Below are 19,267 nucleotides of genomic sequence, written 5' to 3'. Positions count from 1 at the left end.
AACATTTCACATCTTTAAAAGACAATATCATCTCAAATTAGAATTGGGTGAAAATATTTAGGAAAAGTTTAATACCATTATGACAGTAAAAAGGTTGTTGGTGCATCTGATTGTTGGTTGAATGCATGAGTGACCTCTGGGGGTGAGGGTGTCCTTGGGGGTCCCCCCCCCTGGCAGATCTACAGTTTTCTGCTTCTATTAAGGCAATGTTTAGGTTATTCATAGCCTTTGAGGTAATATTTCCAAGCTTCGAATAGCTAACGTAAATGTAAGTTTTAAATGAGTTTCCCATGTCACATAAAAATGGTATAGTGGCGTTAATATTGCATGTATAGTGAAGTCACCGGTATGTTAGAGAACTTTAGGTGGTTTGGTTATACCTAGTGTATAATAGAAACTGGAATCTGATGAGATGTGGTGATTTGTAGTGTCAATAACATGTAGTGTCCAAAATAGAAAGTGTATTAATCCTTCTGACAAGTTGATTATGACGAGTAGGGAACATTTTAGATTAACGTCTTTTATAAACTATCTATGAAGATTACCATTACGAAACCTTCAAGTTCACTTTTGCCCCAAAGTGCAAGATAAGTGAAGCGCTGATTTTGAAACAGCCAAGCATTTACATGACATGTTCTGTAACTAGTGTGGTAGCTAGGTAATACATGTATATGTATATGTATATTTATAGTTCTGCTTGAACTCATAAGTAATATTAAAGAATTCATGTAAGAAACAGGGAGAAGAACAAATATTTACATGTACCACATTTCAGACAAGGCTATATGCCATTGTAGAAAAAGGATTTTTTTCTTCCATCACAATCCAAAACACAATGACACCCCCCATCCACAATTTTGAAAACAGCATGACCCCCCCCCCCCCCACTGTCAATTTAAAAAACAGGGTGACCCCCTCCCAATCCACCCCCCCCCCCGGGCCAAAGAAACTGACCGGTCCCTTATTTTCTACTGGACAGGAAGCCATTACACACGAATCATACTACAAACCAATCAGGACTGTAGAGAAGGGCAACGTTCAAGTTGGATTTGAAAATTTGTCTGACCATTTGTTAGAAGGAGAGATGAAAATGGGTGGCCAAGAGCACTTCTACTTGGAGACGAATGCATGCATTGCAATACCAAATGGAGAAGATGGTGAAATGGAGATCATTTCCTCAACACAGAATCTAACTGCAACACAGGTTTGTAGGAATATAAGTGTCAGTGTAAAATGTCTAGCCAGAAACTGACAGATGATACTCCAACAGACTCAGTATACACTATCAATGATTTTAGATTATTAGCTCCCCAAAGGGGGTGCTATTACAATGGGCTCTGTCTGTCCATCCATGCGTCCGTCCGTCATAATACCCCATTTCTCAGACATGCAATATCTGATTTCTTTCAAACTTGACACGAAGGTTACATATCATATGGGGAATACGTACGTCATATATGCATTTTTGTAGTTAAAAATCAACATTTATTGCATAACTCATGAAAGTGTATTTGAGGGGGTATGTCTTGTACGAAAACGTGTTTAAAGAGTGAGTTAAGCAGTGAAATTGTGTACAGAAGAGAGATTTTCGTTATATTGGCAAATTCTAGTATGGACTCAAAGCAAGATTGATCAAATCATGCATTGCTTTTATTGAAAAGTGAATACATCATTCTTTACTATATTTCAATATGCCTGCAATAAATTGCTGTGTCATGAAGCTGGTGTGAATTACATACGCTTTTATGGATGAAAAGGTATCCATTCATCCATCCATCCATCCATAAAAAATGCACAGCGAATGTTTAGAAGGGATTAAGACTATTAACACCCTGTGTGTACACTTAGTGAATTAGATGATAACAGATAAAGATTAGAGATAAAGTAGTGGAAATAAAACACACTAGTAATTTATAGTATCGTCTTTATTGTGTAATACTCCCCCAGTCACCCGCGCAGTGCTCACGTGGCTTGAATGTTACAATGACACGTGTGAAATGTTTACATGTTGCATATATAATGTAAAGTTTAAAATGAATTGTTTGTCCTTTATATCTGACTTAATGCCATATTTTTTGTCATTTCTGATTCAGAAAGTTGCAGCAAAAGTCTTGGGAGTGCCAGAAAATCGAATTGTGTGTAAAGTGAAAAGAATCGGAGGAGGTTTTGGAGGGAAAGAAACCAGATGTTGTATATATTCCACAATAGCAGCTGTTGCAGCCCACAAGTAAGCTGTGTGTAGGAAATTCTTAACAGTACAATCTGATTAAAATCCGATATAGATATTGTTTAGCTCTCACGCTTATTGTCGTTTGTTCTTTTTTTGTTCTGTGAGTGCCGATACCTACATTTAACACAATACCGAAGGTGTTCGTGAGCCAAACGAGAGTGCTGAGTGAATTTACTCAATGAATGAGAATGTGTATTGCACCGAAACACAGAGAAACAGTACTTCAGAACGCTCTGTTTCGAATGACGGCGAGTACAGAGTGCAGACAAGAACGATGTTATGGTTATTGTTTGGCGGTTCTCTTTGTTTCAATTTTGAATGGCAAGTGTTATATTGTAAGACGGATTCTGGTTGGCTACTCGTAAGTATGAGATTAGGTCTGTGAACACCTATGGTATTGTGTCAGATGTAGGTATCGGATACTCACAGAACAAAAATAAGAACAAAGGACAATTTCGTCATAGCGTGTAAATGCTGTTAAACAGTGGATCAAGTTCAGTGAGATTTCAAACCACCAAACATTAGACCATATTGGTGTTCGTCTGAATTGTGACTGATCACATGGTTTCATTTAGAAATGGATACAGTCTCAGACCACCAAATGGTCTGAGATACAATAAAGATTAAACACAAACACCTCTTACACAGTGTCCGCATGCTCTGTAATTTGTTAATGATAACAAAAACAAATATAAATGTACAGAGCAGACACTGTGTACAAATGGATGTTTGTATCATCTTTAATTTAGTGTGACTATCTTAACATGAAACCTAGTCACCAGTCTCACTTGTCTTTATGCATTGTTTAACAGCATTTGCAAGCTAAGACGAAATCTCATATAATAGCATGTTTCCGAAATTACATGCACCGAACCTTATAAGAATCGGGAGATTTGATCTTAATTTAACAGGGTTGGTCAACCAGTACGATGCACGTTAGACCGTCAAGAGGATATGTGTACGTCTGGAACAAGACATCCTTTCATGTCCAGATATAAAGTTGGTTTTGGAAACAATGGACAAATTCAGGCACTTGAAGTCAAACTATACAGCAATGCTGGAAATACTGAAGATCTCTCTCATGCAGTAAGTTTATCATTGTGATGTAACATTCTGTCACCATCTAAGAGCTATTCAAAGATAAGCTACTACTACATCATGTCTTCTCCTCAGAGTTATTTTGTAAAGTGTATATACGTACCCTCACTGTTTTGAATGTTACAGAAAATAACTGCTGTGTCCATACGCTGTCATCTCTACATGTCTACAGAGATTATCTGCCTCCATTTCAAGCTCACTAAAAGTTTTGTCCTGGATTTGATAACTATGAATTTAATTTTGTATTGAATTTTTTATTGAATTCATTTAGCTTCACACCGTGATTTAAGTGTAATGCTTTTGGAATTGTCACCAATATTCTGTATCATGTCACACTGGCACATGGTTTAATCCAAGTACCTTAATTCTGTGCATCATGATATATCACTTCAATCCACCATATAATGAAAGTCACTGCTTCGTTAAGCTACATCGTCAATCCTCCCCTCCTCCCCTGCCCCCATGAGAGATTGATACAACGTTGTATGATATACATGTTGTTCTCATAACATTTGCAACATAATAAGGGCTTTGCTGTCACCCCAGTCATCTTTGCTACATCACGTCAAGTGTATCAATTCTCGGTACCTGAAATAGAATATTACTGCCGAAGTGCATCATAAAAATAATGAACATTCGATTTCTTGGTCGACGCCATATCTGCTACTACACGCGTTTCATATGCAATACTATTGACATGCATGATAATTAGTCAACCTTCTATTTTGACCCTCTAGCATGAGGTGAAATGCTATTGCAGGTACAGAGAATTGTACCTAGTTAGGCCAATAAAACTCAAACATTTTGGTTCAATTATTATGATCATTTATCGTGTTTAATAATGTGTTCCAATTATGTACTTTTTACCATTCACAGATAATGGAACGTGCTCTCCTTTTTTCGGATAATGTATACAAGATACCAAATATGAAGGTCACGGGATATGTTTGTAAAACAAACATTCCGTCCAATACAGCATTCCGTGGCTTCGGGGGACCACAGGCATTGTTCTTTGCAGAGAATTGGATTACTGATATCGCAATAAGATGTGGTGTTACACAGCAAAAGGTATTGAACATATCATATGGATGAATATTGAAGGGTACAAGCTGAGTTTAATTTTTGAGGGGTGTAATAATTCAGAGGTACTCATAGTATTCTATAACTACTTATTAAATACAATTGACTGAACTCAAACGTACAAACTATCTGACGATGGTAACTTTTTATATATACCTAAATTTATATTTACATGTCATATGTCAAGGAAATTCCTACCGTATTATGCAATCAGCTTTTTAAACAATATTATGCCAGAAGACAAGTGTAAGGTCATAGAAGGCTTGCGTCAAAGTTAACACTATACAAGAATAGTTTAATCTAAATGTTATGACTTTATTTTCACCCAAGTGAAAAGTTTGAAAACTCAGCTTGTGCCAATTCAACTTTGTAATCCAAATATGGGAAGCACATTATATTGTATATATAATGTTAGGTTATTGCTGCAATGCTATTGTCTTTAATCATTCTCATTCACAATGGTACAGAGAACATCTATGTTATGTCGATTGCTTACACATGAATTGTAAAGTTTAGTGAGAACAATATTGATTTTTCTACCCTGTCTACATAATCATGAGAGAACCCCATTGTGTAGAACTCTATGGTTGATCATATGATTATTTGGTAAAATCTGCATAACATTTTGAATGTTTCACCTTATCACCTTTTTGTGGTGAAATGAAACTTATTTTATGCGTGATATTGATCAATTGACTCATTTTTGTGCGTGGTGATATAATCATTTTTGTGGTGATGTAAAACTTGTTTCCCTTCTTTCCCTGGCTACTTTTCTCTCTTTCAGTTTTGTATAATTCTCTCTTTATAGACCAAAGTAAAGACATCTTGTCGAAATTAAAACACCCCTAATCTCATAATTAGCAGGGATCAGTTATCACGAAAATTTGCGTTATCCCCTATCTACTGGGTGATTACCACACTGAACAAACACTCAGACATGCAACAAGGAAGAAAGTTAATGCATGAATGGGTATAATAATCTCCCAGAAGATAAGAGATATAGAAGTGTTAATGTAATCGATCTCTTGGCCATTATAAGATTATGGGTGTTTTAATTTAGATAAGAGAAGAATGAAAAAGATGTATAAAGAGAGAATTTCAAAGAGAAAAGTAGTATGGAAGGGAGAAAAACGTTTATATCACCACACAAATCAATTAGTCAATTGATCAATATCACACACCAAAATTCTATTTCACCACAAAAATGATTCAGTCAATCGATCAATCATTCAACTAAATAACAAATCAATCAATAAATCAATTGATCGATAGATTGATTAATTGAATGATCAATGAATGAATTACATGCTCGCAGCACCCTGTAATATGGCTTACGGTCATATGATTTGCTTTCAAATTGCATGTCACTTTCGCTCTCGTGTAAACATGACATTTGCTGCTACATCATACAAATTGTCACACAGTTTTAGCTGGTGAATGTTGCTTGGCAATGGGGATGAGACTTGGGACATGGAGGAGTCGCATTGCTTGTTTTGTTTAACCATATATATATGATAAAGATGTTCAACATGATATTCTGATTTTCATGTTCATTCAATTAAATTTAAAAGGTACGTGAAATCAACATGTATAATGAGGGTGATCTGACATACTTCAATCAACCGTTGATCTTAAACAACACACTACACAGATGTTGGCAAGACTGTTTAGAAAAAAGTGATTATCTAAGAAGACGTCAACAAGTGGACATATTCAACAGGTATGAGATAGATTAATAGTATTGTTTCTGTGAATGGTCATTTCACAAAATGTTCTCTTGTCTTGCACAAAAACAGACATGATAAATTTGCAAGTTAGGGACAAATGGCTGAGATCAGCACCTTGTTTCTCTTCATTTCACTAAATATTAGATTTGATGTTCCAAATCTGGGCCACAATCATGGTTCAAATTTTGGTTGTAGTTGATGCAGGTCCAGGATTAAGGTTGGTATCATTGGAGAGTAGTAGACATAAAAGTGCCAAATAGCTTGAAATATTGACACGTCTGCTCTTTGTACTGCTGTGTTCAAAGCCAAGAGCTTCAATCCCCAAACATCTGATCATAATTTCCTTACCATAACAGTTATCATCCAACATGGGAGTTGGCCATACCTTTCCATGATGAGTCATTGGCAACGTATCATCAAATGTTTGGTGCAATGTCTTACTGTAGTACGGACTTAGAACCAGGTAGTTCAGGAGCAGTGTGAACAGGCATCCTGCTATGGCAGCCATTGCGTTTTTGAAATCTTCTGCAAGGACTTTAGACATTCAGAAACAAATGCAGTGGCTCAAACCTGTAACCTGCAGCTTCCACGCTTGCCGGAAATATTCAGAACAAATCTTTAGTGCACTTTTAATTGATGAAATTAACTTTGTTGAAAACTACAGAGTAAATGTAAGTTATTCAAACAAAACTAAACAAGAGTTTGAATGTTAAAATAATGATATCAAGTATGCAAATTATATGTTGAATATTTTGCAGTGAGAATCGCTGGAAGAAGAGAGGCATTGCAATCATTCCAATGAAATTTGGTGTCTCATTCATATTTGCACCTCTTAATCAGGTAGGTTTACACATTTTTCTAAGAATAATCGCTAGGAATAAGGATTTCAGGACAAGACTTAATGTCCCATTGTAGAGGACAATTTGGTTTGATCAGACTTGCAAGGGTTTTTCCTGGTAGATATATATTACCTGGAAGGTGAAATTTGCATATACCAGAAATAATGACCGAGGTAGAGCATTTAGCAAGCATTGGCATTAACATTATAGTATATTAATTTAATTAAGGTTTATGTAAATATTTTCGATTCAGTTCATAAAAATAGTTTATATCACTCAAACATTTCAGGCAGGTGCATTGGTGCATGTATACACAGATGGCTCAGTGCTTTTGGTACATGGAGGAACAGAAATGGGACAAGGTTTGCATACCAAGATGATACAGGTTGCCAGCAGAGCATTGAAGATTCCTACTAGTAAAATATTTATTAGTGAGACTAGTACAAACACTGTACCAAATACATCGGCCACTGCTGCTAGTGCCTCATCAGATTTGAATGGAGAGGCAGTGAAGGTAACATAACTTTTACGATTGGTTGGAACGGTTTTTTTGTTGGGTAGATGAGATACAAGATGATCATATTTGGTCTGCATATTTCATTAAGTTTCCAAATATTACCAAATAATGCTTGGTAGATTGGTATAATATTAATTATTTTTGTGAGGATGCCCCTCGGCGTTATTTTAAAGTGCTTGTATATAAAGGAGTGCAAGCACTTCACAGCATCGAACAAAGAAGAGTAGCAATCAAGTCCATGGACCATGTCTGTAGCAACAGCTGATCTAGGGAGTTACATGTTGAATGCAAACTCCAATTTCTGAACTCCATAGAAACCATGATAATCAGACTATTGCAACGACAAAGTGCCTTTCATACAGTGAAGTCAGTTATGCTGCAATGCCATTCGCTCTATTTTCCATAACATGTATGTTTCTATCAGCCTATGGCCATAATACATACACCATGACCAGCTAAAACCTACGGTGGACGTATGTATTTATAGCTGAAAGACATTTTTTTCACAATTTGGCTAAACTTTGTTTTAGACCAAATGCTGACTATAGTGTACGACATCACGTTTGTGAGTTTGTGTGATGATTCATACCTAATGGCCATGGAATAGATATACCGTTATTGCCTGTTTGTTACTTAGAAATTACCAGTAAAAGTGATTCCATTTGTACGCTGATTTATTTTGGCACAAACACTTTCGGTTGAATAAGCTAAATTATTAAGTTTAGAGCCAATTTACATATGTTCTTAGAATGAAACGATAGATCTTAGGTCATTAAAAAATCCGCCTTTTTCCCGATGTATTTTCATACACACAGAGAGCTTGTGAAGTCATCCTGGAGAGATTGGAACCTTTTATGTCAGCCAATCCTAAAGGAAGCTGGGAAGAGTGGGTAAGGTGTATTTCAATGATTTTGCTGATGATGAGTAGTTTCATTCAGAGACTTGAACTAGAGAATTTATATTTTTCTAGCCTGCTAGGATGGTCTTCAGATATGATTTAATTCTTTTGCCAAGTGAACAAGTTTTCATGAGAACAGTCCATCCACCGGATGTTATAAATAGGTATACCCAAAACCTTACAGTGAAGGGATTATGCTTCCAGCTGTTCACTTTAAAGAGTAGAGAGAGTAATAACAGATATTATATACTAATGCTATGAATTATGTACAATTTGTAACATCTAGAATCAAAAATCTTTTATTTGACTGTAGTACAAGACAAAACCATCACTTAAAGAAACATCAAAATATTAAATATGCAAAAACATAATGTAAATTAAAAAGAATTAATATCACTCATGGACTACCTAGTCATATTTTGCCATCTACCACTAGGATGAAAGCAATCGCAAGTAGCTATGAACATAACATGAACTTACGAATGAATACAGAATTCAAGGAATATACAATTATAGACAATAATTAATCATCTGTTTATTTCAGGTGCAAGCTGCCCACATGGACAGAGTTAGCCTATCAACAACAGGATTTTACAAGTGAGTCATTAATTGTCAGTTGAACACTAGATATACTAACTAAGGCAAAAAAAGAAAGCTTCTTTCCAATAACGTGACTTCAAAAAATATGGTAGTTAGGTCGGGATTTTATTTGAGTTTATTTCACTTTTTTGTTGAGAAATTGCCGTTCAACATGAAGACAAGATACTTGTTGGTCGCAATACTTCATTGATGGTTTGATGAAGTGGAAAAGAAGTAAATGAAGACAATGATATGTGAAGTATATGAAAACAATATGCAGACAACTTACAGTCTTAAAAGATCTGGTTTCTCTGGAATGGGATTATAAAAATATTGACCCGAGATACTTTGACAAAAAAGATTAACATGGACATAGAAGTAATTTCTAACCACTTCTACCTTTTTTAAGCATTAAAAAAGTGTTTAGAGTCGGCAGCTTCTACAAGGGTTGGTCGGGTATTCGGAAAAACACATTTTTTTTAAATGTAGCCTAAAGAGTCTTACATCAAGATTTCACGGTCAAGTTAGTGTCCAGGTAACAAAGAATCAAAGTACCTGGAATGAAGATTTTGAGTTTGAAATGTGAAAGCTGTTTATAGAGGGCAGTGTTCAGGCATTTATAAAGTATGTCCTGTTTTTGCTACCCTAGGACTCCTGATATTGGCTACAATTGGGAAACCAACTCGGGCAACCCATTCAACTATTTTACTGTTGGTGTAGGTTGTTCAGAAGTAGAGATTGATTGTCTAACTGGTGATCACCATGTCATACGTACTGACATTGTCATGGATCTTGGTCAAAGCTTAAATCCTGCTATCGACATCGGACAGGTATGTTTAAAACTTACCTATGCAGTATAGAGGGTAATATTAGAAATGAACCTTAGCTTTGCAGTGGATGTTTTTTGTTGGCAATTTTGTTATGAAAGTAAAAGTTATTTTCACTCTACAGTTTAACACAAGGACGAATGTCATACTACAAGGATATAAAATATCTGAAATCAGTACATAGTGTAAATTGTAATGAGAGTGCACATCCTTAAAGTTATAACAGATTATAATTTGACCATTGTTGCATGGTATGCAGCACATCTTCTATATTGTTCCTGTTGTCTCTATTTTTGTTATTCAGATTGAAGGTGCATACATGCAAGGTTATGGCTTGTTTACAATTGAGGATCATCGGTGGTCTCCAAATGGTGTTTTACTGACTAGAGGTCCAGGCATGTATAAAATACCTGGCTTTGGAGATGTTCCTACAGAGTTTAATGTCTCTCTTCTCAGTAACTGTCCAAATGAAAGAGCTATCTATTCATCCAAGGTGAGTGTGTATTCTTTGCATTTGTCTTGTACGCATGTATGTGGTCGTGTTATGGAATTGCACGTTAAATTTTGGGAAAATACTAGTTGGAGTTGTACTTGAGGCGCCTGGGGTGATGGCCTCTGCCATGTTTGGTTATTGTGTGAGTTTGGAAACTTCATGGACGATTGTTGGGAGAATGATCATGTAGGGGCTAAGAAGAGTTAACAAGACTTGGGTTTGTTAGGAGAGAGTAATGAAGGCATGGAGTAGGAACATGAATTGTGACACTGGTTCATACCCTAAAATGAACACCTTAAAGGCCTATTTTTCAATCCCTCGTCAGTGCCTCGACACTTCCAATGTGAATCAAGCTAACATTTTACAAATACATTACCCGGACAACTATTTTCAAAAATACAGTAACAGGTTCCTTTCCCGTATACTCATAATACCATAGTCCAACATTAGGAGATAAAAAATACTCTCGCAGTTTCATAAGGCACTTCATGAGATCTGTGAGTGTGTTACACGGTAAAAGTAATCTAGCATAATGAGCGACATCTTAATCTAACCCCTACCTATATATGCAGAGTGGGCCTATCAACAACTGTAATTTGTTTAATTACTAGTTAGTCCTAATTTATGTGGGTAATGTTAAAGTAAATAAGTGTGTAAAGTAAATATTAGGTAAGGAAGTCACATAGTTTTTACTATTTTTTAAAAACTTAATATGAAAACTTATTACTTTGAGCATATATAAGTTATCGTTGTTGCAGTTTGATTTTGGCCAAGTTCTAGGTAACACTGTGGCTTCACTTTTATTCTACACTTCTGTTACTGTCTTCAAAGAAATGTTCCATGGTATTTTCTTTTTTCAATTTTTCCGTGCATGTACAAACCAAAGTTTACATCTAAGATTTGTATCAACAGGAGTGCTGTCACATCCTTTAAATAGGGGAAATAATGATTTTTTCAAAGTAGAATATAGTACTAAAATATCACGGTTTCGTGGTCCAAAGACTGCCTCTGAACAGTACTCCCAGTGGCCAAATAATACAACCTTTTGTCTTTCTGATAATCCTCACGCCCAGTCCAAAAGCTGCCCCTGAACAGCACTCCTAGGGGCCAAATTATACTATCCTTTGTGTTTCTGAAAACTGCATTCTGGCATGTTCAGCAAATACCAGGCAATCATTTAAATGTTTATCATCACTATAATCTCAACTCTATTTTGCTGCATCACAAACCTTCCACGTTTACACACATGCCATCACTGACAACCTAGCAAAATTTTACTGCCATTTAATGTTACTTTCAAGTGCCTATGTTGTTTATCGTACAGGCTGTTGGAGAACCACCTCTCATCTTAGCTTCTGCAGTATTCTTTGCCATTAAGGATGCTATCACATCAGCAAGAGCAGATGTAGGTATAACAGGAATATTCCGACTTGACAGTCCAGCCACTTCAGAAAGAATCCGCATGGCATGTCAGGACCAGTTCACAGAAAAGGTAAGGCATGAATTTCTTAAAGTGGCCATATGGATGAGGATTGGGTATTTATTTTGAAGTTTGAATTCATAAAACAATGTTGTCATGGCTTCCTACCAGAAACATCAATGTCAAACAACAATGACAAACTCTGTGTTTGTTGTCTCAATAAATTGCAATAGTTTAATAAAAGTGCAAAATCTTTGTTTATATTGAACGTACAATAACAAACTTTTTACAAATTTTTTTGTTAGCTCTGTGCAATGTATAGACACAGACTTTGTTAATGTTGTTTTGCATAGATTTTTCAAGGAGGAAGCATGATAAAGTTGTTTTATAAATTAAAACTCCCAAAAATGTCAAATCCTCGGCCACATCCATATCGCAACTTTAAGATTTAGGACTATGTAGTGAAACCCAGGTGGTGGAGATGGTAGAAGAAATATTTATAGATTCTGTTACATTGAATGACTATTTTTGGGAACGTGACACTCAAAAATATTTTCAGAAGGTAGGTACATTGACTACTTTCCACCCTTGATAAGAACACAACGTTATGACAATAAGAAAGGTTTATTAAATGCGAACTGAAGGCATAGTGATGTTAATTTCAAATTGATCCCCTTTTTCTCAACTAGTTATAACTTGTTTACAATAATAGAAAGAGGATTAATAATATATGTTGTGGTCGAATAAAATGTGTGTAGTCCAGTAAAAAGCAAATCTCATTGTTGAGACTATTTATCAGTATGCTAGATTTAGCAATTGTTCAGACATTGAATTATTCCATGCTCATGTTGCTGTTGCCGTAGTAAATTATACTACTGAGCATAGTTTGATGTTGAGTATATAGATTTGTCAAAGTACAGTAAAATGAATTATACTTGGTTAATTGTTGTTAGTTGTTAGTTAATTTTGTATGTACAATAACAAACAGTTTACACATTTTTCAATGTTTTGCAATTTATTTAGTTATAAACAATAGCTTCGTAAATGTCCTTTCGCATTGGATTTACAGGCAGAAATTCTCAGGAGAAATACGGTATATATGTTTAGTTCAGCTGGCCAACTCAACAAAATTTTAATAAATATCCATCATTATTAGTGATTAGTTGGTAAAGCTAGATATAAAAAACAGCAGTAGTTTACCCATATATAATCCCCAAATTTGTCCGACTTTCAGTTGTCGTTGAGCCATATGCACTTTCAAAGAATCTTTCTCTGTTTGTTGTATTTTTCTTCTCTAGTTTCCTGCTGCTAAACCTGGTACATTTATACCATGGTGTGTACGAATTTAATGTGACGTGAAAGTGAGAGTCGGTGGAAGGGGAAATTGCGAAAGAAGAAAAGTCTGGAGTCTTAGACGTGGGTAGAAGTGAGGAACTATGCAACATTTGAAGTATGAATAGAAGTCATCGATAGCATGACAATTACAAGAAATATGCTACATATGCTGAAATATAAATTAAATCAACGAATAAGTTTATGATTTATATTTTGATATTTATAATCTTCCATGATGATGAGGGAAACATATCAAGACATGTCCTGCCATGATGCCACGTTTTCCCAACCTGCATCAACCATAAATTAGATGGAGGGCTACATTTATAGAACTTTCTTGTCATCTTTGTGTAAATGAAATGTAAAGCTGAATTACCAAATTTAAATAATGACAAATATGAAAGCTAGTAATAGAATTATAATTGAACACTAGAAATGTTAGCCATATCTTGCCATTTAAAAATAATTGTTGACAGATTCAAGTTTGATGTTTATATTAGTACCAAAGATGAGAATTGTGCGTTTTTAATTTTTACATCGTAACTTTCAATATGAGAACATAGTCTACTTTGCAAATGTGATATTTAAAAAATTGAAAAGTAAACTAATATTATGGTTTTAATCTTGTAGTAACTTTGTAAAAATAGCCACTTATATATTAGATTATATAAGCTATAGTATTTTAGTCAGCTTACTATATAATATTGATTTACAGTAGAATTTGCCTTGGGAACAAATTTCGCTGGAAATCAAAGTATTTCAATTCCATCCAAACTTTGCAATGGCAAAGCTTGTTCCTTCCTTTTGATATGATCAAAGAAATTTTGGGTTCACCTTCCTGTTTTGAATGAAATCATGTCTTTTATTTTCCCATAGAGTTAAAACCATATTGGGTGGCAATACTGAATTCTAACATGACAAAATTTTAAGATAATTTTGAGCTATATTTCAAAAATTTGTATGGTGACCCCAGATTTGTTTAATGAGGTTTCTTGATGAAGCAAAGTTTGAAGACTTTATTTTCGAGGCACTTTCTACGTTAAAATAATTTGTCTCTGGATCTGAGACTTAAATAAAATCTGGGAAAATTTGGTGCTTTGTTTCTTGTTATCTTCTTTGGGAAGTAGTGAGAATATGGTTTTGTAACAATACAAATTGTGATATGAAATATACATTTATCATTTGAAGTCATATAAATTATTTGTTTCATAATAATCTTAACCGTATTACCAATGTTACATTGAAAATTTGTGACCATAAATCATTAAAAATTAGTAACTACAAAATTAGTTTTGTGGAAAGAAATCATAAAAGATATTTACTTTTCATGTTAGACGTGACATCCGATAATATTTTTCATATCAGGTGTCACCTACAGTATTCTTTTTGAGGTGTTTATTTGCATAACAAATATTTACTTATGGGTATATTCGAGTGGGGACATTTTTTATGAAGAGTTTGTAAATCTATCTAAGATAGACTCTTATGGAGCAATAACCGATTTTCTTCATTCATAATTATTTTAGTTTAATAACTTTGTTGACGTATTTGAAATCAGAGTGAATTCTGAATAGAAAGTAAGCGTGAAGTACTTTTTATCGTCTTTGATGGATTATACTTTTTATGATAATAATGAAACATAAAGTTACTGTTTGTTCATAATGTGAACATAATACAAGACACTGTTCAGATTAAAGAATAATATTTAAACAAAGTTCGGACTATTAAATAGTACCCTTTCACTTATAGTGCTTTGTGTCGTGTAAGGTTTTCCACAAAGTGAAATGTTTTCGTATGGGGATGATGTTATATATACACTATGAAATATAGTCATTAAGTAAGAATGTTGATGGTAAAATAATTGTATGTATTGAGATTTCATGTTAATGTCACCTGATATTTTGTTTCTGACAGTAACCTTGAAAGTAGGGCATGTTACAAGCCCAAGGGTTACTAGTATTTAATTAGAACCCTCAGTCATGTAATGCAAGCATTATTTATGTTTTACCCACCTCATGAGTGTATTTTAGTGTAATCCTTTTGTAGTTTAGTATAAAAGCAAGATTAAACTTATTAAAAAATATTCAAAGACGTGAGATCAATCACAATGACAAAATCAAACATTTTAAAGTAATTAGAAAAAATTAAATTGCATTGTGGTTCATGATATGTTTCATGGTTCAGCTGAACGTCTACTAGTGCCCAAATAATGATAGGTAGTGAGTGTTTTATACCAAATCACATTCCATTCCCAGGCATGTATTCTTTCCAGAGTGAAAGAAATGACTAATGGGACTAGTTTCATGCTACTGTAGAGAGCTAAATATTATGTAATGATTGTTTTTGATACAAACATTCACTTTATCACCTTTTCTCTCAGCACTTCTGTTAGCTGGCAACATTGTATACAAATTTATCTTTTTAGGGGAGTAAGCTTATGATCAGGCAATTGATGCAGTGAGTGTTATTTTACATCTTTACATGAAATGCTGTAAATGATTGTAACATATAGTGGAATTGCTTTACTTGGGTGTAAAGAGTTTAAGTGAAATTTATGCTAATTGAGATAACTTCAGTTGAGAGAAGACCTAACCATTCTAATCTGTGTATGCACTAAAACTCTTTCTATTCTAAAGAAATGGAAGTGGAATTTTTTCAAAAAGATTAATTAAATGTTATTCCGCAATATTTTTCTTCCTTCCATCAAGGAAAAAACCCAGTGACCTAAGGGGTCTTTGTCATTACGAGTCGACAGACGAATAGTGACACCTCGTACGCGTAGGTCACGGATATTTTCTGGCTGAATGAAGAAAAGTATATGGAGGATAACATAATTATACTAGCGCCTGTAATATCAAAGAAAACTTGGGGAAATTAATGGTAACTTTGAATGTTTTCACTCACATTTCAAACACAGCAGAATTAAAGACGTAGATATGTGTTGTCATAGACGCACGTTTACGTGACGTAGAATGATCGGAGCATATATTCAGCAGTTTTTGTTCTAAATGGCTCATGCATGGTATAATGCCCTGGTTTATACTGTTTTTACAAAAAGTCTTTAATTTTCCCATATTATGTTTCATATTGTACTGATATTGTTTTCAAGCAAACTGATGTTTTTTTATTCTAATGATGCAAAATAGGAAAGTTCATTTGTTATGTGACAACGGCAAATTCCAACTAACATTGTATAGTTTAAGATTTAATTCTCGAGTAATCTTGTAAACTTTTAGTGAGTGTATAACTAACACATTTTGTATAACATGGTGTTTAAAACCCATGTTGTTGAAAAGATAGATCATCATAAGGGAATAGGTCAATATCAGTGGATAGCTCTTTATCAGTGGATAGCTTGTTATCAGGGAATGGCTCGTTATCAGTGAATAGCTCATTGTCAATGGATAGCTCGTTATCAGTGGATAGCTTGTTAGCAGGGGATAGCTTGTTATCAATGGATAGCTTATTATCAATGGATAGCTCATTATCAATGGATAGCTCATTATCAGTGGATAGCTCATTATCAGTGGATAGCTTGTTATCAGGTAATAGCTTGTTATCAATGGATACCTTATTATCAAAGGATAGCTCGTTATCAGTGGATAACTTGTTATCAAGGGATAGCTTGTTACCAATAGATAGCTCATGATCAATGAATAGCTTGTTATCAGGGGATAGCTTGTTATCAATGGATAGCTCATTATCAGTGGATAGCTCATTATCAGTGGATAGCTCATTATCAGTGGATAGCTTATTATCAGTGGATAACTTGTTATCAGGGGATAGCTTGTTATCAATGGATAGCTCATTATCAATGGATAGCTTATTATCAGTGGATAGCTCATTATCAATGAATAGCTTGTTATCAGGGGATAGCTTGTTATCAGGGGATAGCTGGTTATCAGCAGATTGCTCATTATCAATAGATAGCTTATTACCAGTGGATAGCTCATTATCAGGGGACACCTTGATTGTCAATATATAGCTCGTTATCAATGGATAGCTCATTATCAGGGGATATCTTATTATCAATGAATAGCTCGTTATCAAGGGATAGCTTGTTATCAATGGATATCTCGTTATTAATTGATACATCATTGTGAAGGAAAAGATTGGTTGAATAAGAAATTATTTGGGATAAATGTGTTGTTTTACAAACCAGATGGAACGATGTCAATTGTAAATTGCTGGTAATATGAATTGGGTATTCGGTCACTAAGGTGCAATTTAAACAGAAAGACAGTTGTTTGAGAATGTTTGATGATAATGTTCAAAACTACACATAATTTTGTATTCTAGACATTAATATGCTTCTGTAAATCACTGCATATGCAAATAATAAGGTAATTTGAATTGGACATTTGATCTCTAAGATGCAATTTAAACAAACAAAGTTATTTGAGAAAGTTCGGTGATCATATTGGAACCCACACTTGAAATGATTTTGTATTCTACAAAGAAACAGAACTAAGCTAATGTAAATCATTGCACATGCAAATTAACATTAAGATGAGCAATAATAATAAGACAATATATTATAAATTTAAATAGAAGCCGCATAGCCGCCTGGATGGTGTTCAGTAACAGAGCTTGAAATAAGGGCGTTTTATGTTTCCCGGACAAATGACATGAGGCATCGGGCAAGGGCTTTCAGAAAGTACTTGTCCCAATTAACAAGTAGAATTTCTCATGATTTTCAATTTTAAAACCTCTGCTTACTCATTCTAATGTAGGTAAAAATTACCTGTACCTGTAGAAACTTTCAAAGTTATATTTGAACATATGAATGGAAGCATATGAATGATTACTCAGCTCAGATTTCCTGAGTTTACTTTAATAAAGAAGTTGCGCTATGATAACTTGCTTGGTAGCACAAACTGGTCAAAAAGGGACAACGTCAATAGTATGGACAGCGTCAATACTATTTAATACAAATGTTTTTGTTATCAATATACTTACATGATTGGCTGTGGGAGAATAACATGAAGCAATAATAAAATAGTATTGTAGACATTAGAGTATGAGTATTTGTCATCAATTATGCCGACTTTGAGGAGAAATTTTTGAAGTAAATGAATGTGAGCTATATATATGTCAAACCAATCATAACAGCAACAATCCACAAATATACAAAACTTACAATCACTCACACGGCTAGACTTGTTCATTTGCAATGCGATCATATTCAATAATGGTAAAGTGCACGATCTGCCAGGATAAAAGTTATCATTTCCAACGTTTTATGATGTAGTACCTTGAAAATACTGGCTGACAATGTCATCTCACAAGCACTTCCATCTTTACAATTTGCTTCTATTTGCATCCATTTATGCAGGATTCAATTGTACGATAGGTCAGTTTTTTTAATTTTTGCAATGAAAATGACTAACCTGCACAAAGAACTTTTCTTCTCTTGGCAGTACCATCCAAGATTCAAAACGCTAACATTTCAAAAACTATCTTTTTAAAAATAAAAACCATTTTTTCATCCCAAAGTCTACATGCCTCACACGTTTGCGAACTTTCAACTACACCTCTATTATGAACCAATCTGGGAAAGTGGTGTTGCTGGTTGATGCTCAGTTCTACAGTAATGATAGCGATGATGTCCACAGGCACAATGAAACACACACACACACACACACACACACACACACACACACACACACACACACACACACACACACACACACACATTCTGATTGACACATCCATAAGCATGACCGAACTCTTAGGTTGTGTAAATATAAATACTTCATATCATAATTGCAAAAAATGATGCTACTGATGGCAAGACCGAACACTCTTTTTTGAGTGTATCACTGCAAGTCAAACTCTGTCGTTGTCTGTCTTGCTTAACAAACTTAAATATACATGTTCTAATAAGTCTAAAATTTATTTGTAAATACGTTTTCAGTAGTGAATTACGTAGACGTGGTCACAAGTAAATGTAATACGCATAAATATAGCGCACTACTTTGCTCTGAGCAAATATTCTTCCGCTCTGAGGTAGGCTGAGGTCGCAGTCTCAGCTCTGATCGATAAAGTTACGATTACAGACTACAAAATCTTTTGTAGTAACCGTGATAAAGTCAAGTTTATCAGGAATATTTTGATCATCTTCATACATGAACGTTATAACTCGTACATGATGAAAAGGTCATCAGGATAGCTTTAAACGTTACGAAATGATTGATTTGGCCAATATCTTTTTAAGTAACCTC

General features: G+C 34.6%; 1 protein-coding gene across 1 annotated transcript in view; it reads left to right on the top strand.

Annotated features, from left to right (window-relative positions):
- LOC144444229 (xanthine dehydrogenase/oxidase-like) overlaps positions 1–13,087 on the top strand; it is a 36,047-nt gene extending 22,960 nt beyond the window's left edge. The window contains exons 20-32 of the mRNA XM_078133644.1: positions 980–1,204; positions 2,094–2,227; positions 3,142–3,316; positions 4,205–4,396; positions 5,980–6,128; positions 6,894–6,975; positions 7,264–7,488; positions 8,307–8,381; positions 8,934–8,986; positions 9,618–9,798; positions 10,100–10,288; positions 11,613–11,780; positions 13,007–13,087. Coding sequence (XP_077989770.1) covers positions 980–1,204; positions 2,094–2,227; positions 3,142–3,316; positions 4,205–4,396; positions 5,980–6,128; positions 6,894–6,975; positions 7,264–7,488; positions 8,307–8,381; positions 8,934–8,986; positions 9,618–9,798; positions 10,100–10,288; positions 11,613–11,780; positions 13,007–13,057 — 1,899 coding nt within the window. The 3' untranslated portion in view covers positions 13,058–13,087. The remainder of the gene's footprint in view (positions 1–979; positions 1,205–2,093; positions 2,228–3,141; positions 3,317–4,204; positions 4,397–5,979; positions 6,129–6,893; positions 6,976–7,263; positions 7,489–8,306; positions 8,382–8,933; positions 8,987–9,617; positions 9,799–10,099; positions 10,289–11,612; positions 11,781–13,006) is intronic.
- Positions 13,088–19,267: the final 6,180 nt, after the last annotated feature.

This window comes from Glandiceps talaboti, chromosome 2 (genome assembly GCF_964340395.1).
Source record: "Glandiceps talaboti chromosome 2, keGlaTala1.1, whole genome shotgun sequence".
NCBI lineage: Eukaryota > Metazoa > Hemichordata > Enteropneusta > Spengelidae > Glandiceps > Glandiceps talaboti.
Note: the sequence above shows the minus strand (reverse complement) of the source record. Positions and strands in the feature narration are given on the sequence as shown.